This window comes from Diuraphis noxia, unplaced genomic scaffold (assembly GCF_037042655.1).
Source record: "Diuraphis noxia isolate RWA-SAM2 unplaced genomic scaffold, SU_Dnox_SAM2 contig0001, whole genome shotgun sequence".
Classification (NCBI taxonomy): Eukaryota; Metazoa; Arthropoda; class Insecta; order Hemiptera; family Aphididae; genus Diuraphis; species Diuraphis noxia.
Window position 1 is genome coordinate 8,229,573 of NW_028301711.1, and position 22,802 is coordinate 8,252,374.

Here is a 22,802-nt window from a genome sequence, read left to right on the forward strand (position 1 = left end):
ATTTTCTTTGATACGCGTTTGTAAGACTGAGACAACGAATACGGGTGTTGCACACTCTTAATGCAATATGTTATTATATGATCGAACTTTACGTTGCTTTGCGGCGCAGAATCTCTCCGTCTTATTTGATTATAATAATTTTGAATTCAAAATATGAAATGATTTTTTTGAATCACATTTTAAAACGAATTTAAATATGTTTACAAATGGACTAGTTGGAAAATCCTAAACTATTGTAAGCATAAAATACTTACGGCACATCTGACATCGTATCCGTCATTCGATTCGATGAATCGGCCGTATAGCCTCATGATCAAACTTCCATCGGTGTATGGATTTAATGGTGTCGAAGACGATTGTGGCTTACAGTTAAATACCATAACAGGTGGATCATTATCTGCAGAATAAAACAGAATTATAATACACATGTTCAATGAAAGTGTTATGATATTAGGTACATTATTAAATCATATTCATATTACAATATTAGATAAACGTGTACATTATAAATCACTATTAGAAACGGTAAAAATACTAATTAAGAATTGAATGAAATTAAATTATTTATGCTCAAATACAATAAAGCAGGTATAGAATAATAACATAATGTATACAAATTGTAATTTCAAAAATTGTAACATATTTATATATTAAAATAGGTACCTAATACTGTAGAATAATTTATTTAAAATATAATTTTTCGTACTCAATCGCAATTAAAATATACCTAACCTTTTTGAATTGTATACTTTTGATCAAATTCGGTGAAACACGATTGAGCACAGTCCCTATTTTGAAAAAACCCGATTGAGCACGGTCCATATTTTTTAACAACCCGATTGAGCACAGTCAAATAAATGCAACGTTGCCAATTTTTTTGTCCGACTACAACCAGCTAGACTACACGCGTATTTTGAAATACTAGTACTATGAAATGGAAATATTTGTCAATCTGTGTGCTTTACTAGTCGTGGTGATTATTTTCAATCGTGGTTTCCCATATTTTGAAAAGCGGCACGAGTTTAATCGATAAATAATATACGAGTCGTGTAGGAAATTAGGATCGACGTAATCGTAAAATCAAAATAGGTACACTCATGCATTGTCGATTACGCCAATTAAGATTATCTGTACGACTGTAAGATTGGATATTATTTGTTATCTACATAATATAATATAGTCATATAGAAGTGGGCTTTTGTATTGCCAAAATGGCAAAATATAAGTAACTTAGACTCAATATTATCAGGCGTTAGTGGTTAGTGTCGTTCGTCGTTACGCGTTAGTACGTTACACCGTTTTGTTTTAGATAACTTTTTTTATATACATAGAACGCGATGGACATTAGTGAAATAAAAGTTATTTTATCCGAGAGAGGAAAAGAATTAGCCAATGTTGGTGCTTTTAAGTACAGATTTATTGGATTAATTAAAAAAGGCGAGTTATTAAAATGGCGGTGCACAAAAAATAATTGTACAGCTATGATTTATTCTGGGCCAGATAAAAATATCGTTATTAAATCAAGTGGACAACATAATCATGTAGGAAATTCACCTAATAAATTAGAAAGGCAAGTATTACGTGAAAATTGTAAAAGACGTGCTGAAGAGTCACTATCAACTCAACCTTTAAAGTTGATCAGAAGTGAACTTTTAAATAATTTAGAACAATCTTCAATTGTTCATAAAGATTTAAAAACGGTTCGTAAAGCTATGTACGATAGACGAATAAAAGTACTTTCCAAATTGCCTAAGTCACCGGAAGACGTTTTTTTACAGTTGAATTTAATGAAAACTCAAGATGATTTTAAGTTTCGTGGACAACCATTCATACATATTCCCGAAGACAATAGTTTTGTATGTATTACTTGTGATTTCAACCTAAAATTTATGATTAAGCATGATTGTATTGATTTTTTCGCCGATGGTACATTTAATAATGCACCCAAATATTTTGAACAACTATATTCTATTCATGGATATAAAAATGGCTATTATTTGCCATTGGTTTATTTTTTTTTATTTAAAAAATCAAAAGATACATATAAAAAAATGTGGATATTCCTACAAAACGTATGTGTAGAATATACAGGAAGTCAGTTCATATTAAAAAAATTACACGTTGACTTTGAAAAGGCAGCCCACCAAGCCGCGTATGAAGTTTTTGAAAATGTACAATTAATAGCTTGTCGGTTTCATTTAGGACAATCATGGTGGCGAAAAGTAAGAACAAAATAATTTCAAATCAAAAAATTATATATTAATTGTATTCTTAATTATTATTATAGATAAACAGCGATTCTATTCTCAGAATAGCCTATAAAAAAGAAAACGACGAACTAGGAAATTGGCTTAAGAGTTTTTTTGGATTAGCTTTTCTTCCTAGTCATGAAGTAGCCGATGCATTCGTCGAACTCATGAGTGTCTGCCCAAATGATGAAGTCTGCTCAGAATTTAGCGATTATGTTTTCAATAATTATATAGATGATGAATCTTCATTTCCCCCAAATATATGGGCTAAAGAACCTATGTTTGATCCAAGGTAGATCATCCAAAGTCTAATTATTAAATATAAAAAAAATGTCAATTTAATTTCTATGAAATGTTTTTTTTTAGAACAACAAACGCTGTTGAAAGTTTTCATAGAACTTACAATTCACAATTTTATAAGTCTCACCCACACATACACTTGGTAATTATAGTTTTACAAGAAACGCAAGCTGAAACGATGACAAAAATTCGGTCAATTGAAACCGACAGTTATAAAAGTATGAGTTTTATTGAAATGCAAAAAATTAATGCAACTATAATGGCTTACGATGAATATTTAAGAAATAAATGTTCTAAAGATTTACTAAAATATTTATTAAAAGTGGGAAATAAGTATTTAGGGATACCACTTTAAAACGTTGACACATAATACATATTGTATAGCATAATAAAAATATTCAAATTAAATATATAAATTAACTTTAAGACTTTTAACTTTAACTTTTTTTTGTATAGGAGATGAATTATATATATATATTTATAGAACAAATGAACTTTTATTTATTATTTTATTATTAACGTTTTTTTACACACACTTTTATTTAAAAAAAAATTATACTCAATTTATTACATCAATAGGTAAATTAACTTTTAGACTAATCCGTATAGGACTTGAATTATATTATATATATTTATAAAAAAATGAACTATTGTTTATTATATTATGTAATTATTATTTTATTATTAACTTTAAGACTAATCTGTATTGGACATAAATTATGTATATTGTATATATTTGTAAAATAATTTAATTTTATATTTTTATACACTAATTAATAGCTTGATCATTATTATAAAATAATTCCTGTAAAAATTTCAATTTTTTTTTTAAATTTTTATTTTTCTGTGTGAAATGGCAACGTTGTACGTATTTCTATGCTCAATCGTGTTATATTTTGGATTTCTATTGTTTAATTGTATCTATGCTCAATAGGGTAATGAAAAAGGTAAACTGTGCTCAATCGGGTTCCAGCCATCAAATTAACGTCAATTTCAATAAAATATACTAAATTAAAGTGTTAGCAGTCTGATGATTGGTGGCGGGAGGAGGGGCATACTAACATTATAAGAGGCATAAATTGTAGTTTGCAGTAACATTGTTATGGTTATATTTTAATAAGTGTTTTAATTTTTTTTATTTCTAATTAAATTAATAGAGAACAAAATTCTTGATATATATATATATATATAAATTCATAGCGTGTGTATTACTTTTCTTCCAATTCATCATGAATTATTTAAGTTATTAACTAAAATGGCTAAACATATAATAATATTTGTGTGATAATTATTATCAATGTTTTTCTTTTGTATAAAAAATAAGAAAAGTGTTATTTTTGGTATATTTGCTATATAACATATCGAAATTCATAATATTTAAATGTATCACATTTTTCGAAATATGCGATGCATAATTGGTCCTGCCTGTTTAATATATGTATTGTACTATACTAAAAACTAAAATAATAATTTGTAACACATACGTGGATAACACATACGTTGTCCATGGTTATTCAAACTGCCAAATATCACGAAAAATGACATTTCCGTGTCAAATTTAGTCTGAATTTTGAATTCGATGGTGGCACACCTTTCAACCTTTGACGAATCTTGATTATAAGAAATGACATCAAAATGTCTTGTTTCAATTATGGGGCATCTTCCACGGATAATTGGACTTACTCTATCTGTATCTGTATGAGTAGCGAAGTTATATTTAAAATAAACACAATATTTATACAAAATAAATAAAATTGTTCATAAAATTTTTTATATCTACAGTATATAATAAGGTTAATGGTATTATAAATTCAATTTAACAAATAACGAAATGGGAAAATTCATTTCGGTACTTACCAAATTTAAAATTATCAGTTAATTGCATGCTGGCTGCCTCTCTGGGAATAATGAAAATACCGAAAAATGACATAATCACTACTACTATCGACGTCATTGTGGTTTTGCCTTTTTATATTTAGGTAAGGTTCAATACGACGAAGAAAATTGACGGAATCGAACTAACAGTTGAAAAATATTATATTATCTAGATGAGTGAGAGAAACGAGACGGATGAACTGGTGAAATGTAAGAAGTTGGTACCTATTCTGATTGCAATATGGTAGTGAAACACCCTTCGCAAGCTATTTTATATGCCGCCTCATCGCTAGTGGTTGCGGTAGCCATGGCCATCCCTTCCACCGGCTGTAAATAAAAGTGACATTATACCACAGGCTTTTACCGATTAATACTCCCGCCCACCAAACAATTTATATTACAGTAATGTAATGTGTTTATTCGTAAAATCGTACCTAATAGCGCTGGTCGGTCCGAGCAGGGGCGTGACAAAGGGAGTATCGAATTCCTCACATTTTATTTAAGGGAGGGGTGATCGTTAAGACACATAAGAATTTTGTACACATTTTCTTGCCCATAATCGAAATAATATAAATCACGGTTTGAAAAATACCACTCCTATACTTATGTGCCGTCCCTGGAGTGCAATGACGTAACCTACCCCTTGAGTCGGGACCGACAACGAAGCAATGAGCCAATGAACTTGCCCGCTGGCGTGGAAGAATATTACGAAGTAGTCTAAATAGTAAATACTCAAAATTGTAAATTTATGTGTACGATATTATAATAATAATTGTGCTGGGTGAAATATTGTTATATCACTTATATCGTTGTACTGTGCAGTTTCTATATTAATAAACCACTGCGTACTACAACGCATACGATGCATTAATTTTTTACAATCCAAAATATTAATTTCTACAGAAGCGTCAGATTTGCCCATATAATATATGGGACCGGTATTAAAACGTTGTATTATTATGTCGGTTGTGTATCCATAGTCTGTTCCTAACACTACGAAATATCATAAAAATAGAGTCGACATTTGCCGCAAGCACTGTAGTAAACCGACGGAGTCAATTTATTAATTTACTATTATATAACTGATATTGCTAATATATATTAGTGACAAATAACCGAAGCCAATGCGCATATTCAATATCATAAAAAAAAACACTTGTTTTATTACAATTTCATATTTTCGTGGAATCGTTATAATAAAACGGCAGAATCGTTTTATTATTTTTAATATTATATTTTAATACGCATCTTCAGTCTTGTAATTTAATTACCACTTCGAATTTATTAGAATTCGTAGAAATATTTAATAGCTACGATTGAGAAACACTTTCAACTGCATTTGGCAACAACAACCTCGTCGGTACCTTTTGATCCTCCTCCTTGTCACTTACGTTTAACAAGTTAACCACTAAGATTCTGCATAAATACAGGACTTTGTCCATAGCAGAATTAGAATTAGTTTTTGTCTCAACCAATGTAGAACTTAGTATAGTCGTTAGGCTTGTCCTCTACATCGCCGCTATACATAAGTTCATTCCATTTTTATTTTTTACTTACATTACTAATTTCTCGGGCAGATACTTTACGTTTTGTCCTCAAATTTATATACTTTGTGTCTTTTCTTCAATAAATAATTAATAATCTTAACGTTTTGTAAATTATAACTCTGTAACCGTCTCCTTTGAAAAACCTGATTGTCAATACAACGTCGCTGAACTCAAATAATAGGCGTTAGTGAGGGATCCCTACAGTACCTACACAAAACCCACACACAATTGTTTAGAGATATATTTGTCAAAAATAATAATTTTTCAAAAATGAATTATATAAACTAAATAAAAAGGTTTTCAAGGTATACATTTTTCTAAAAAACAGATTGATAAATTGGAGTTATAAAAAATAAACTATATCAGATTAAAATTTGTATTTTATTCTGTATAATATAAAATAAAAATTAGTTGATTAGTTAATTGTGTTAAAATTAAAATATTGATTAAAACAAAAGTTATTTAATTTGACATGTTTTCTAGTTCCTTGTTCCACCTCCTTGTCTCTTACGTGTAACAAGTAAACCACTAAGATTCTGCATAAATAAAGGACTTTGTCCATAGCAGAATTAGAATTAGTTTCACTACAGTACCTACACAAAACCCACACACAAAAGTTTAAAGATATAATTTTCAAAAATAATAATTTTTCAAAAATGAATTACATAAACTAAATAAAAAGGTCTTCAAGGTATACATTTTTCTAAAAAACAGATTGATAAATTGGAGGTATACATTTTCCAACAGTTTTCAAAAATATCGAAAAAAACAAAAAAAAAAAACGGGAATTTTTATAAATTAGGGAATATGATATAATTCAGCCCCCAGTCATTCGAAATTATTATTTTGATATAATTTTGGTTAGGAGTTAGGACTTTGTTTTATATTATAATAAATAATGATTATTATTATTCTAAGTTATTCATTAGTTTCTATTTTTTTGATAAAATAATAAGATAGTAAGATACCACTTAGTGAAAAACCTTAGTAATAAAATATATTAAACACTATCTTAATGAAAACAAACACATATATTAACACATACCTAATATGCTATAATTTATAAAATAATAAATAAGAATAAAATTTATTTCATTAAATATAGGTAGTTTTAGATTCTGAACGAAGTGATAAATGTATTGATTTTTCAATGATGTGTGTTTTTTTTTGTTTTTGTGTCTGTGTACAGCATAACTATTCGAAATAATGCTTCAATTTCAAACTTTGGGGGGTGGTTTCTGATGTAAAAGTGAATATCCAGTGAATATACAATTTTCATAAAAATTGAAAAAAACATAGTAGATAGTAGGTATCATAATCACATAACATTTTAATTTATTATTATTATTACCTATTATAAGTTCGTAGCTGACTAGATAATATAATCACGTCATTTTCTATAAAATAATATGCAATATTGAAAGCATTTCTATTATATCTTATACATAAAATGTGCTTGGGATTTTTTTCCGCAATTCACAAGTCCTGCATCAATATTATTATGTTATATTTAATTCGCATATAAATACCTAGTGTATTATACAATATTCATGATACTAGCTAAATCATACATGTTTACAAGTACAACGTAATTATGTCTATGTTTGGTTTAAGCAAGTACCGATAAGATATAACGTTTAAATCGTTTAATATTTAAAGTTTGAAAATCACTTCATTCAAATACGCATAATTCCCATAAGATTATGACGTCGGTGGCTTTTTAAAAATAAAATTTTTGAAGCATTTCACCAACCTCCTTACCCAAAATATTATCATTATTACATTATCAACAACATAAAAATGTATTTCCAACAACACAAAATATTTTCTAAGTATGGATTTCGCAAACAATGCTCAACAGCGTCTCGCAATGTACCCAAGTGTACCTTGGCCGGGGGCGCTCCACCGCGGGTTTATAAATTATACTACGTATTATGATAATATGAATGTGCAGGACAGACCGTTTTTGTTTCGTGGTACTACGCAGTTTCTACATCGTAAAACTACTGCGTAGTACAACGATATTACGCTTTAGTTTTCAACAATACACAAGATTATTTTCTGGCGAAGGGTCGGATTTGCCCAAATATGGTAGATACCGGCATTATATCATTATTCATTGTATTGTATCGGGCGTGTAAAATCAGTCTGTACCCGAAAATCCTAAATAAATCGTGTCGACATTTGACAGGTACACACACATCCACACCTACACGCATATATATTATATTTTATATATTATATGAAATCATTGTAGACTTCGAATTATAATCATTTGTATATCTGCGTATGCAATTACATATAATCGCCTTTTTTTTCACCAAGAATGCATATTTCATTGATTCGTGATATAAACGGCATATAATCGTATTTTTCTCAAAGTTGAGCAAGTTAATGAAATTAATTAACTCGAGTTAACAGTTCACGAATTATGAATTTAACTCGATAAGTTGAAAATTAATATGGAAAAAAAATGTAATATTATAATCTAATTTTAATACAAGAAACACACATTTTTAAACACAGACATATTTTATGTCTTAAAACACATACTACATGGTTGGTACATTCCCGTACCTCCTGAAATAATTACGAGTACTATAAATAAATACACATAAATATAATATAATAAATTATTTTTCGTTAGTAAATTTCATCATACCATACATTTTTCGTAATTTTTTTTTTTAATTAAATTTTTAGTGAATATTTCCATGCATATAACATAGTATTTTCACTGCATTATATAATCAGGTTCATTGTAAATGATTTGTATACAATAAATTACATGTTTTAATTCGGGTTTTGCTGCTACAGCTGCTGTGGTCATCCAAGAATTAAAATAGTAAATTAAATTATGTTTTTCGTTGCTAACTCATAAAAAGCTTGCGCATAAGCCTATATTGTGGATTTTGTGGGAATGCACAAAAACAATTTAAAAAAAAAAATTTATTGAAATATAATATTTTTGTACAATACGTATGGAATAGATTATAAGAACATAGTTGTACGTGAATTGCATTCTCCTAGTAAATATTGATCTCTCTTTCAGGTACCTATAAATTTAATCTTTTTATAAAAACCTTGTATCGAAAATTTGACTTTCCGAAGAACACACATATCATGTATTGTAACGCAGGGGCCATGGCAATATGGTATTCCTTTCAAGTTCCCGAAAATTTGACTGAAAGGTTCCATTGTATCATAATATGAAATACCTGTATAAAATTGGTTGTTAGTGGTGAGCAACAAAGGTGTCCAGAGTGCGAATATTAACATTATATGCTTCCGGCCCTGGCAACGACCATTGAAATTGCTTACATAAGCAAAAAAAAATTTCAATAGAACGTGTAGGCGTCTCCGTGGCGGGCGTCTTCATGACGACGGTACCCTGCATCTTTGGTCTGAAAAATATGTCACATATTCTTAAACATTTATATTATTTATGTGCTATTGATATTTCAGATATATTATGAACCTTCTACGAATTACAAACCATGACTGGTCATTTTCGGAATGAAATAAACTGGAAATAATATATTTATATACACTCTTGGGTTGGTCGTCGCCGCCAGTTGGCATGCCGACTATTGTTATTTTTCTACAAAGCCGTTAACACGTGTAGAAATCAAAATGTAGCTGTCAACCTCTGATTTATATATGGCATTAAATACGACCATTGAAATTGCTTACAAAAGAAAAAAAAATATTAAAAGAACGTTCAGGCGTCTCCGTGGCGGGCGCCTTCATGACGACGGTACCTTGCATATTTGGTCTGAAAAATACCATTGTATCCCCCTGAAACATGGAACGTACACGAGGTTATATTACACTCTAGGCACCGTACAATCGTTAAAATAATATTTGTGAAAGCTGGAACAATAGGTTTCCGCATTTAATCGGGCATAGTCATTCAACAACTTGGAAGCTGATAAATAAAATTGAGGAAGTGGGGGTAGGTAAAACTAAAATACCTTTACATAATATGGAACCCGTAAGAACAAAAAAATAAACATGAATCAGGAAAAAATGTAAAATTACAATATTTATGTATAAAAATTGTTAATAATGAGTTAACAATTGCAGAATTTTAAAATAAGATTGCTGAACAAAACGAGATGTGGATTAAATTATTATTATTGTATTGGCAAACGTAATGCGTAGATCAAATTATTAATTTATATCTGTTAATATACCGTATAGGCAACTATTTTTTTTAAATATTATAATTATATTATTATTATACTGTAGACTAGATTTTTTAAGACGTATAACTATTTTAAAAATATTATTATTATATTTGGATCAATGTTTGTATCAGGGCCTTGCACCCGATTTAACCCGAACCAATAACACCCCTATACATGTGTTTTTCTTTAAGGGTAATTTTTTTTATATACCTATAAACCGAACCTAACTTATATGACAATTATAACAAAAATTAATTGTTTAATCAATTTAAATTTGTATATATATATATGCATGTGTGACATCATTTAAAAATTCACAATGAATAATAATATAGTATTAAGTGAATTAAGAAATTAATGAATATCACAAATAAAATGATGTGCATGCCGTGTAGAAATTCATATGATTAACAGAGTACCTATGGTTTAGTCACGAATTAGTTATAAGTATTAATACAATGATGATTTTTTTTTATTGTGTTTCGGTTACATTTGCATTAATGAAATATGCAATATAACAGATATTCCATTTATATATGTGTTTTCTTCAAGGGAGTAATTTCCTAATAAATTGTTTTTATATACCTATATAACCGAAACTAACTTATATTAAATTTATATACATATAACACATGTCATCATAAGTTCAAACAAATTACTGTTTGTAGTTGTTTAGCCTATAGGTTATTGAATAACACTGAAGACAACATATTGTATGTTTTAAGGAATTGGAATTTATTTAGTGTAACCAATGGGCAATGGTTAATTTTAGGTAAGGGTAGCCTAAAGAAATTGCAATAAAATAAGTAAGAAAAAAAATGTAATTTGCCGATTGTACTTATTAATTAAACATAGGTATCATTTAATTTAATTATATTTTAAGTTTTGATATAACATTAAACACAATAAAATTAAAAAATGTTATAAAGTAGTAATATGATACCTATTTATAATATATATATGCATATGTATATCATTTATAAATTATAATACATATTTGCATGCCAACGACATAAAAATGATGACAAATTTACTTGAGGAATTGAAATTCAATTTATTAAAATATATTTTTACATTTTATTTTTTCTTATTTTGAAAGTTGTTTGAAATATTGCAAAAAATAATATTAATATATGTAAGCCAATGAAAAGGTCAGTAATGAAAATTAACAAACAATAGTAGAATTATAATATGAATTGAAGTAATTAAACTTGGTAATACAATATATCAGTATAATATTACATGTATATTTTTTAAGAGATTGAAATTGAGTTTATTGTAGTGTTTTTATGTTTACTTAATACTTATTATTACTTCCATGTATGTAACAACATTGACATAAACAATTGACCCACCAAGCTCCTACTTAAACTCTTATCTATGAATTAAATGTATTGCAATATACATGAAAAATGTCTATCCGATCCGTGCATTCAAACTACTTATATTTTTATTTATTAAAATGCTGGTCGAATAATAAAACAATATATTTAAAAATGAAATAGTGTGTATTCTCATAACAGTGTGATTTTAAATTTATACGAAATAGCGTAACGATATAACGATTTACACTAAAAATACAACATTACTAAATTTATATGTAGGTATATAAAATGTATGCCATAATGGTTACACTTTCGGTATTCTCAACAGTATACACAAAATAATCTCGATCAAGATGTAATTCTAACTTACCAATAAATAGTAATTTGTTTCAGTACCGATATAAGATATAGTAGATAGTAGGTATCATAATCACATAACATTTTAATTTATTATTATTATTACCTATTATAAGTTCGTAGCTGACTAGATAACATAATCACGTAATTTTCTATAAAATAATATGCAATATTGAATTCATTTCTATTATATCTTATACATAAAATGTGCTTGGGATTTTTTTCCGCAATTCACAAGTCCTGCATCAATATTATTATGTTATATTTAATTCGCATATAAATAGTGTATTATACAATATTCATGATCCTAGCTAAATCATACATGTTTACAAGTCCATGGTAATTATGTCTATGTTCGGTTTAAGCAAGTACCGATAAGATATAACGTTTAAATCTTTAATATTTAAAATTTGAAAATCACTTTATTCAAATACGCATAATTCCCATAAGATTATGACGTCGGTGGCTTTTTAAAAATAAAATTTTTGAAGCATTTCACCAACCTCCTTACCCAAAATATTATCATTATTACATTATCAACAACATAAAAATGTATTTCCAACAACACAAACTATTTTCTCAGTATGGATATCGCAAACAATGCTCAACAGCGCCTCGCGGGGTTTCGTCAATTGCGCCGCATTTGGGATACTACCTGTATAGTATACATCAATTGCGCCGGTATAAAAAAGGTATAAAAAAGGGCCAGAAGGGTCAAATTATTATATATTTATTTGTCAACCATAAGGGTTGCACATTTATAATTGTATATTTATCTTGTTTAGCCATAAGGGCTTGATTTATTATTATTATATTATTTTTATTGTGCCATAATGGCTATACATATTTATTATATTCTGTCGTGCCACAAGGGCCGTGCATTATTTATATTTGTATTGATTACTATAACACGAGCATCAGTTCTAATAGCTGTGTTTATTATTATTTGATTCATTCGTACCATAAGGACCGCATACTATTCTTTATATTTACAGTAATTACTGCAAGCTTGTACAATATAATATTATAATTTATTCTGTTGGGCCAGAAGGGCCGCAAATATTACTTTTGTTTTGTCCAGCTATAAGGGCTGTTATTTATTATATAGTATGTTGTATACATTTGTGTTGCTGTGATTTTATTATATATTTGTGCAATTATTATTATTGTGTATTATACAGCAACAGCAACTTATTACTAGAAACTTTGTTACCATTTATTATTATTTGTTTTATTGTACACACCCACATATATACACACATAACACAAATAACACACGTAAAACACAACACGCACTACATAGCTCGACAGTATTTGCCCGGCATTCCCGACCACTGCTGTTCGAGCTATTACACCAATACACACCCAGCTAGTCCTCGCACATTTAAGATCTAGGTGGTAGTGGTGAACAACAAAGGTGTCCGGGATGCGCATATTATTTTTATATGCGTCCGGCCCTAACAAAGTTATAAGCTTATGAAAATACATTTGTTTTTTACTTTTTCATTAAATTACTTATAATTATTGGTTTGTGCTATCAAAAATGCTTGGTCAAAAATCTTGAAAAAATATGATCTCTATAAATATATCTCGGGTAGCCATTTCAAGAATTTAAAACTACCTTCATGTATTGGCTGTTAAAATTAGACAAAAAGCAAAGTATATAATATATTATTTTGAAAAACAAAAACCTGAGGTTTGAATAATAAAAAAATTAAATTGTCCTTACTGGAAATTAAAAAAATAGAACGTCAAAAACGATTTAAAATAGAACGGAGATAATAACACATGCAGGCGTGGCATTTATTAGAAAGTAAAGTGTAATATACTAATTTACGTAAAATTTGGATATTTTTACCGATTACCATTTATATTACCCCTCCTCGAGCCACCTCTATTGGGTTGGCAGAAAAATGTCTAAGGAAAAAAGCCCAAAAATATAAATATAATGTGAACACTTTATATGTATTGGAATGACAACATAGAGTTTTAATTTAATTATATATTTAATATCATATTACACTATACCCAATAAAATATTTATACTATAATTATTGTTATATTTTTACAGTCAACTGACCTGCTGTAACTATTATTATTATTATTATATGACTAACCTACTATTTTTGTATTTGAGTAGCCGTAATCAGGATATAAAATTGTGTATATTTGTTATACGTTTTTCCGTCAGGTTTTTTTTTCTGCGATTCCTTATATTGCTAACGATAAGTTATTACGGTTAAACCTTAGACGGTTATTAGTATACTTCTTTAGTTCCTGTACATAGTACCTACTACCTACAATGACAAAATTTGTTTTAAAGATTTTACTTAAGTACGTCAAAATGATAGTAAATTTTTATTAGATGGAGATTTTCAAAATATAGTTCGTTTAAGTGTCCAGCTATTTTATGCGCAATATGATATTTTATATTCGTAATATTGTTCATTGTTATCAAAATAAATATTTTTATTCTTTACGTAATCTAACTGTGTGATCAAGATAATATTATAAAAGTTATATCATTCAAATTTTAAATTTTTTTGCTATTATTAATTAATATTTTAGATTGCTGTATACAACAGTTAGGAATATATTTGGGGATGTTTTTCAGATTACCGTAATAATATTAATACATTCAACAGTAAAAAATGTAAAACAGGAATGCGGTATGTTGTAATACGTCGAATACGAAACTTGAACTAAAATATTGAAACTTTTGTTGTGTTCTCTATTTTTTACCTTATAAACGATTAGTAAGAAAAATCGATTGCTGAAATGTTGGGTGTTACAATAGGACAATAGAACGTGCAGGCAATAACTGGTCATTTTTGGAATGAAATAAACTGGAAATAATATAAATATACACTCTTGGGTTGGTCGTCGCCGCCAGCGGCATGCCGACTATTGTTATTTTTCTACAAAGCCGTTAACACTCGTAGAAATCAAAATGTAGCTGTCAACCTCTGATTTATATATGGCATTAAATACGACCATTGAAATTGCTTACAAAAGAAAAAAATATATATAAAAAAAATTATATATGTTATATAGAGAGCTAAGCGAAGACTGCACGCATACTGGTTTAGGGCAGGTCAGTGTCGTCGTTTCATGGGATCTTACAATATTTCGGGGTGTACAGTATAATTGCCTGCGGGCCGCACCGGCGGACGCGACGAAAGCGCTGGAGGCGACGGGCGGCGGACAACTGCTATCAATTGTAAGATCCCACGAAACGACGACACTGACCTGCCCTAAACCAGTATGCGTGCAGTCTTCGCTTAGCTCTCTATATAACATATATAATTTTTTCAGTGTTTATATCAGTGTTTAACATACATAATATTCTCTCGAGTTCTAACATATTTCTAAACAGTAGTTTTATTTTTTATTAATTTTATAAAATGAATTTTATATCAATGTTTTTCTCGTTTTTAACGTGTATCCTTAATCAACATGTGGAAATATGGTAAGATTTATAATAGTATGTCAAAAGAAAAATGAAAAGAAATTATTCACTTTTTTTAATATTTATTTAGCGATAATCATTATCAAAATGATGGTGGTGATGAAGATGAAGATGAAAATCCCTTCCTCAATGAAAACTTTGAAGCCAATAGCGAGTATGAATATGATTCTGATGATGGAGAAATTTTGTAATTATATTAATCATGTTAATATAATCTTTTAATAAAGTGTATTTATTTATTTTATTTTTAATAGTGATGATGGTATAGAATATGTATGGAACATGCTTAATCTCATGGATGCCGATCTATCTTACTACTCGCAGTTAAATCTGAGCGAGCGTAATATGATGGTTACAGAACTATGGCAAGAAATCATGTTGCATTTCGAAGAAATGAACTTGGAACAGACAGTAGGTCTTCTTCTGTTCCGTGGATCCAATTACATCGAATATGTAGATTGCGATATTGAAGGTGATGTCGGAATGATTTTAAGGGCTGAAAGTGTTGTAAGTATTGAAAATAACATTTAATTTATATTATTTCTGAAACAAATAATTGCATAGGCATACTTAACTGGATCATCATCAGAAATGGAAATCAGAGATGTGGTTATGGCTTATACACAAGCTGAAGTTTTACTCCAGCTTAAATTTGAAAATAAATTATTAGCTCGGGACGAGGACGAATTAGAAGAATTTCATAATAAAGTTCGAAAGATAACCTCAGTGTGGGGATTATCGGATGTGGTTTCATATGGTATACTAAGCAAATTGTTTAACTCATAATATATTATATATAAATATTTTAACTGATGTATGATGGTACATATTTTAGCGAAAGTAATTATTGAAAATATAGCAGTAGTATCAGTAATATATTATTTTTTTTTTTTTTTAAATTATGATATACCTATTTTTATTTTTACATATTTAGACTAAAATATATAATAAATAATTATAAAACTGATTACTCAATGTATTTCAATAAAAAAAAAAAACTTTATTATAAAAACAAACAAAGTAAAACATAGGTGTATACAAATATTTTTACATAGGTATATAAAGTTATTTTACATGTACACACATCGCTCCCACCTCGACTCTAATCCGTTGAACAATACAGTCATACAAGTATTCTAAGCGAAGAAAAAATCTTGGTGATTTTAGTTGTAATTCAATTGGAGACATTTCTTTTCATTAGGAGATATTAACTAATTGATTTTCGACAATCAAACAAATATCAATTTTGAAATTCGTATGCTGTGTTCAAGCTTCTCGACAAAAATCCAAGATCTCCGGTTTATATTTGTTCTTTATCATTCCTATACAATTCAAAAATATTACAAAATAAATAATTTTAAAAACATAAATTGTATTAACTTACTCTAAACTATAATGTCCATGAGCTAAGGTATGGATTTTGTCCTCTAGAATAACTCTCTTATCATCAAAGTTATTGTAGGTTAATTTGTTCGATATTATAGTCCTGAGCTGGTGTTTGAATGATCGGATGGATACATTTTGACTGAAAACGTCTAAATCACTGTCATCAAACAGACACTTCTTATGGTCATCGAATGTCATGTGATTCTTGACCACGTGCCCACGGATTCCCTTGGCTTTGATCTTCTCCTTGCCTTGTAAAATATATGCGTATGACTTTGCCCTCAACGCACAAAACTCTGTCATAACGAGTCCATCCGTCTCGTCGGAAAACAAACCTGGGATCTTCTTACGGTCAGGAATGTAACACGGATGGTCTTTCGGGAGATTTGCTGTATCCATCTTGTCTAGCAAGTTTGCGTTATTTGCTAAGTCCTGGTAAAAGTCATCCGTAATAATATGGTACACCAGTGAATCTAAAAAATTAATTTTAATCAGTATAAGAAAATAAAATTGGTTTTAAAATATTTACCTGTATCTGTATACATGAGTTCTATTTTTTTACCATAATGTTTTTGCATGACATCGTAATGGTACTCATACATAAGAGTTTTACTTATTTCAAGTACTGCAAAACCTATGATAAACAAATAATCAATTAATTTGAGATTAATAACATTAAAATATAATATTTGTGTTTGTGTGTGTAATAGTTACCTATATATATATTGGCTTATCAAATTTAATTTCCTTATTCTCTAGCGACACAGCTGATAGATTCTCGTTATAAGTTGTACAGTGCTTAAACGTTGACTTATTTATAAGTTTCTGCAAACACTTTTCACTGGATACTAACTTAATTTGTATACGTTGGCGAACATTTTCCATCGTCTTGCCTGGAAAATCATAAGAAAATGTTATGAAAAATTAAAAAAACTAAAATTTATAATAACATACCAAATACTGCATTGTTCATTAATTAAAAAAAATCTTTCTCGAAATCGTTTGTGGCCTTCTTGCGTAACTTAGTGTTCAGGTTGATGTAATCTGCCAACCATTCCGACTGATTAAACTCAATGACTCTATGCACCTTTAAATATTATAACGTTAAAAATGTCTTCATCGCAGAATTGTTGTAAATTAAATGCTTACTTTATCTACTTTAAGGCCGTTTTTAATGGCTTGCTGTAGATTACGGTAGTGGACAATATAATTTTTCTTGGGCTCTAATGTTGCCATTAGTTTTTTCACTTTTGAACCAGTAGGTATACCGTTCTGCGGTAGAAAAGGCAAGTCGTTGTGTTTATCATGTAATTCTTGCGGATAGGATATATCCACCTCGTATATCCTTCCTATGGGCGAAGTATCAGTCAAATTGTTCAGTTTGTCGAGTGTTGGTTCAACCCATTTGAACCCCCCGTATGGCATGTATTGTGACATGGCCCATCCATACAAGTTATTGCCTTAAATTAAGAAAAATATACCTATTTAACTGAATAAATTAAAATTATAAAAAAACTTACAGTCTTGGTATATCAACCATGATTTTGGATTTGCCTGGTCATAATCTGGAGTATTTTTGTGGTTCGCCTTGGCGTATCTCATACTTGCTTGTGTGAGACCACCACGTATACCTAAAATAAATCATATATGTATTATTAAATAGTAACATTATATTATAAAATATTATATCATTACCTTTCTCGATCATCAGCAACATATCATAGTCATGAAGTAGTTCGAGCTTCATTGAAGTATGTTTCAACATCGCATCAAAAGAAAAGCCTGGACAAGTATAGTAGAACGCCGGGTCCAGGCTATAAGTTGTCAAACAAAGGTCTCGGAAGTTCTCGAACACATCAGCTAACAGCATGATGTCGATTTTAAGATACAGATCTGAATACTCTCCAAGCGTATGACAGTTGAAATGGTTCCAAACAGTCTTTGCAAATGTATATTCCTCATCCTTAATGTGTTCTTCTGTTAATGTACTGTAAAAATCTGTTTTCTTCGGCAGATGCGTTTCCTTCAGTTTGCTCCAGCCATCCGTATACTCATAAGGGTAAACACCTTTACGAGTAACGAGTGGCATGTCTTCAATTGGAAAATGTTTTCTCGTCTCTCTGAACTTCTCCAAGTCTGGTGTTATTAAATTTTTGGCTAACGTCGATAAGCTGGAGGCCATAAATCTAAATGTATCTATAAAGCGGATTGTGAAGGAGTTGTTGATATATTTCGAAAACGAAATGAATTTCTCCTCGCTGTTTGGTATTACAGAAATTGTGCTCTTGTCATATCCAAGCTCAGTTACCAAAAAGTGAGCATCATAGTTGGTTAAATTGTGAAAGAAAACCGGTACAAAATTTGGTTTTTGAAGCTTGAGATTACATGAATTACATAAACTTTGTCTAAATTTTCCCGATAGATGGCAATGATCAGCTACATTATGGTTTTCTTTGGAAAATCTCTTTTTACATAAATTACATGCCTTACATAATTCATATGTGCGTCGCTGTTCCGGTGTCATTATAATTGGTGTGTTTGTTTTGAGCAGTTTGTCTATTTTTTCTGCTATTTCCACAATACTTTGTACAAAATGTTTTGCTACCTCTTTATTTTCATTACTTCCGCGGTATATAACTGGTGATGTTGGTATTTCAAATTCTTCAAGCAGTTCTTTTGGTATGTGATCATCTGCCTTTACGAAAAAACCATAACTCATAGGCTCGTGATTTTGAATTACAGTTGTATTTTTTCCTTTTTTCTCGTTACATTTAACGAGAAGCGCTTCGAAGTCGGCATAAATAACTATGGGGTGGCGTTGTGTTTTTTGCCATGCATCAAACTCCAACATTGTACCGGGGTCAGGCATCTGAGGTAAAATTGGTTTATGCGATCCACATATCAATTTATGCTGATCAAGTGCTGCTTGTCCACATAGCGTATTTTTGCGAGGTTGATTATCATAGGATGTAAAGCAACGTTTGCAAAATATTACATGACCGTCATGTGACGTTTTTTGTGTTCTAACAAGCCGGGAAAAATTAGAGATGTAGGTGTAGTGGCTTTTATCACCGTTGGTAATTAATAGTAGATCGAAATGATCTTTTTTTTCTTCATCCGCAACTTTAAGTGGGAAAATAATATGTTTTTTATTCTTTTCTTTTTTTAATCCAAATACATTGACAGACGTGTTCATGTTATTTTTCTCAAATTTTTTTATTTCTGTGATGGGTGTCGGGAATGTTAAACCATCGAAATTAAATTTATCTTCGAGCGATGTATAATTTTCAGTTATAATAGTTTTGTTATTACCCGTAACGTATCTTGCTAGGATTGCCCACTTGAAGCACTGTTGGTCCGAGTTTTGAGGATTGATAATTGCTTTTTTATTTTTAACGTCCTCTGGAAGTGTTATATAAGACGAACCCCCCATAGGTGTGTAATTGTATAGTCCTAATAATAAGCCGTCTATTGCTTCCAAAGTAAAGCCACTTCCTTTAGATGTATAAACATCCTCTTCGACCAATAATTTTACGAACGCTTGTTCTACTATTGAGTCGATATCCGTATCCATAAAAATTTCTCTTGCTGAAGTTTTAAACGCACGGTTCTCTGCTGAATTCTCTACGTTTGGCCGACTGAACGTTGCCTCGAGTTTCAAGTTGAATTTAATTGGGTGATTTGTCGACGATGATTTAAGTAATTGAATTAAGTCTTTTTTTGATGATACTAAAAATGCGCTGAAGTTGTTAAAATTATCTGTATTTTTCTTATAATACCAAATGATTTTATTAGAGAGCGATGAACCAGTCTTAACAAAACCGGGGGTTTTAACGATAGTCATGCGTGTTTTTTTTGCATTTACTGCTTCGTTTGAATTTTCCGCATGTACACGCTTAAGATCATTGCGATTTGAAGCCGAAGGAACTGAAATAAAATAAATAATTTACTATTATAATGCTAAAAATTATAGAAATATGTGTGTAAAGATAAATTATTGTTATAAATATAAACGTTTTTTTAATAAAAGTATCTGAAGAAAAATTAAGAATTAAAAATTTTTTTTAGTGATATGTTTATCATATGGAACACACGATTGAGATAGATCTACAAATACTAAATAGTATTACATACATGTATATGTAGTGTGTATATATTATGCAAAAGCAAAAACAAAAATGATATAGAGGTCTCAGATATAGCAATAATATACATTATTCTTTTGTGTAATAATATTAATAATAAGATGTTTAAAATGCCTACGTTCGTAATAATATAATAACTAATTATAACTTTAAATATGTTTATTTGAAATATTATCAGATTATTTTAAATATATACTTACTTTTGTACATAGTACTAGTAAATATATGAGGGGTGTTCATAATATTATTTTATTATATATATTTATATTATTGTTATATCATAGGAGGTGAATAAACATATGAATGATATATTTACCATTATAATCGTAAATATGTTCAGCTGTTTTAAAAAAATCTTGAATTTCTCGCTTGGTTATGGTTGGTTCTTGTTGAATTACAATACTTGAACCTGAAAATAGTATTATTATTAATTAGATACTTGAAAAAAATTATTCATTGAATAAATTACACTTTTTTTTTTTTAAACACCTTTATTATATATTTATATATTGCATCTATAATGCATATATGTTTTATTGTGATGATTAAACATGAAATACGTAGCCTTAACTATGAATAATTTATCTAATAGATCTGAATATTGTATTTAAAAATTACTTACGGTGTTTTTCTTTGATATGTCTTATGAGGTTATCTCTTCGTGTGAATATTTCCGAGCATAAACTGCATGAAATCGTATTGGTTACATCGTGTGACTTGGTATGTCTGTGTAGACTACCGATCCTAGTAAATGTCTTATCACAAATACCACATGAGAACATGATTATGTATTTATGTATGTTGAATGAAGAAAACTATACACGACTTGACTCTTCAACGAATAGATAGGTAATGAAATATAGTAAAATATTTGCTCTTTAAATATCAGTGTGAAATGATTTTATAAGCGCATGCGCACAATACTAGAAATATCAGAAGAAACCAAACTATGGTGTTAGCTTTAGTAAAATAAATAATTTAATTTTTATAAAATATTTGTGAACACTTTAATACTACTTCGGAACTCTGTAAAAACACGACTTGACAATTGAACGTTAATACACGGACTGATTTCGTTTCACTTAATGCACTAATTTCTTGCTAGTAATCACCAAAAATATTCAGACATGTCTCTATAGGTGTGTAGACGGTTAATGAGATAAAGGCGTGAGAAAGGGTGGTAGGGATAGAATGGAATGTGTGTACTTGTAACTATTTGCGAATTTGTGTGTGTGTGTGTGTGTGGCATGAACGAACAATGGTGGTGGCGGCGGTGGTGGCGGTGGTGTCATTGTGGACTAATGTCTCCTATATGGTATCGTGTATATTTTAATAGGTAAAATACCACAAAGGATCAATATAATAGTATACCAGAATATTATATTTAAAAAAAAAAAATTCTTTCATAAGGGGAAATAAAAGAGGAGGTAATGTGGGAAGGGGAAAAATATATGTCAGTCACGTACCTGACAGTCGTGATTAATGTAGGTTAATAGGTGTTGCGGGTTGCCTATATTGAGTAGTTCATACAAGTTTGGGAGGTGCATGTACTGAAATTGCCTATACTGAGGATCCCTATGCTTTTACGTGTAAAATTTAAGGGGGAGGTGATCCAGAACTGTATATTTTATACTACTTTCGGATATGACCATAATAACTAATAAGTACAGTGGAAGCCGCTTTTATTATATATTTGTGGTGATCCCAAAGTGAGTTTTATAACCGAATGAATATTATAGGTGAAGTGAGAAGAAAATTTTAATCACATATTTATGAATTTAATTTTACTACATATTTTGCTTTAATATTAATACATTAATACATATTACATACTTAATATTGAATACATTGGAAAATTCTGATCAAAAAAATTTAAATTATACGCACCCGCATGTGTTGTCTCCGTCTTGCAACCGTATAACATAGCAAAATCTGTTTAGCACGGGACAACTTTACTCC

General features: G+C 29.5%; 5 protein-coding genes across 5 annotated transcripts; 2 read left to right on the plus strand and 3 right to left on the minus strand.

Annotated features, from left to right (window-relative positions):
* The first annotated feature begins 768 nt into the window (after positions 1-768).
* On the plus strand, positions 769-3,518 carry LOC149059409 (uncharacterized). The gene is made up of 3 exons (XM_089217173.1): positions 769-2,222; positions 2,288-2,541; positions 2,616-3,518. The coding sequence occupies exons 1-3, from the start codon at positions 1,338-1,340 to the stop codon at positions 2,902-2,904; spliced, it is 1,428 nt and encodes a 475-aa protein (XP_089073299.1). The 5' UTR covers positions 769-1,337; the 3' UTR covers positions 2,905-3,518.
* Positions 3,519-15,247: 11,729 nt separating this feature from the next.
* Positions 15,248-16,098, plus strand: LOC149059410 (uncharacterized). The gene is made up of 4 exons (XM_089224071.1): positions 15,248-15,312; positions 15,383-15,499; positions 15,567-15,819; positions 15,877-16,098. Exons 1-4 carry the CDS (start codon positions 15,248-15,250, stop codon positions 16,096-16,098), a joined length of 657 nt encoding a protein of 218 aa, XP_089080197.1.
* A 308-nt stretch (positions 16,099-16,406) lies between these two features.
* LOC149059411 (uncharacterized) lies at positions 16,407-17,126 on the minus strand. Its single transcript, XM_089216669.1, has 2 exons — positions 16,697-17,126; positions 16,407-16,634 (listed from the first exon to the last, which is right to left on the minus strand). The coding sequence occupies exons 1-2, from the start codon at positions 17,095-17,097 to the stop codon at positions 16,613-16,615; spliced, it is 423 nt and encodes a 140-aa protein (XP_089072795.1). The 5' UTR covers positions 17,098-17,126; the 3' UTR covers positions 16,407-16,612.
* Positions 17,127-17,835: 709 nt separating this feature from the next.
* Positions 17,836-19,361, minus strand: LOC149059412 (uncharacterized). Its single transcript, XM_089216093.1, has 3 exons — positions 18,394-19,361; positions 18,219-18,329; positions 17,836-18,158 (listed from the first exon to the last, which is right to left on the minus strand). Exons 1-3 carry the CDS (start codon positions 19,220-19,222, stop codon positions 17,836-17,838), a joined length of 1,263 nt encoding a protein of 420 aa, XP_089072219.1. The 5' UTR covers positions 19,223-19,361.
* Positions 19,255-21,773, minus strand: LOC149059413 (uncharacterized). Its single transcript, XM_089224078.1, has 4 exons — positions 21,466-21,773; positions 21,160-21,252; positions 19,337-20,625; positions 19,255-19,263 (listed from the first exon to the last, which is right to left on the minus strand). Exons 1-4 carry the CDS (start codon positions 21,623-21,625, stop codon positions 19,255-19,257), a joined length of 1,551 nt encoding a protein of 516 aa, XP_089080204.1. The 5' UTR covers positions 21,626-21,773.
* Positions 21,774-22,802: the final 1,029 nt, after the last annotated feature.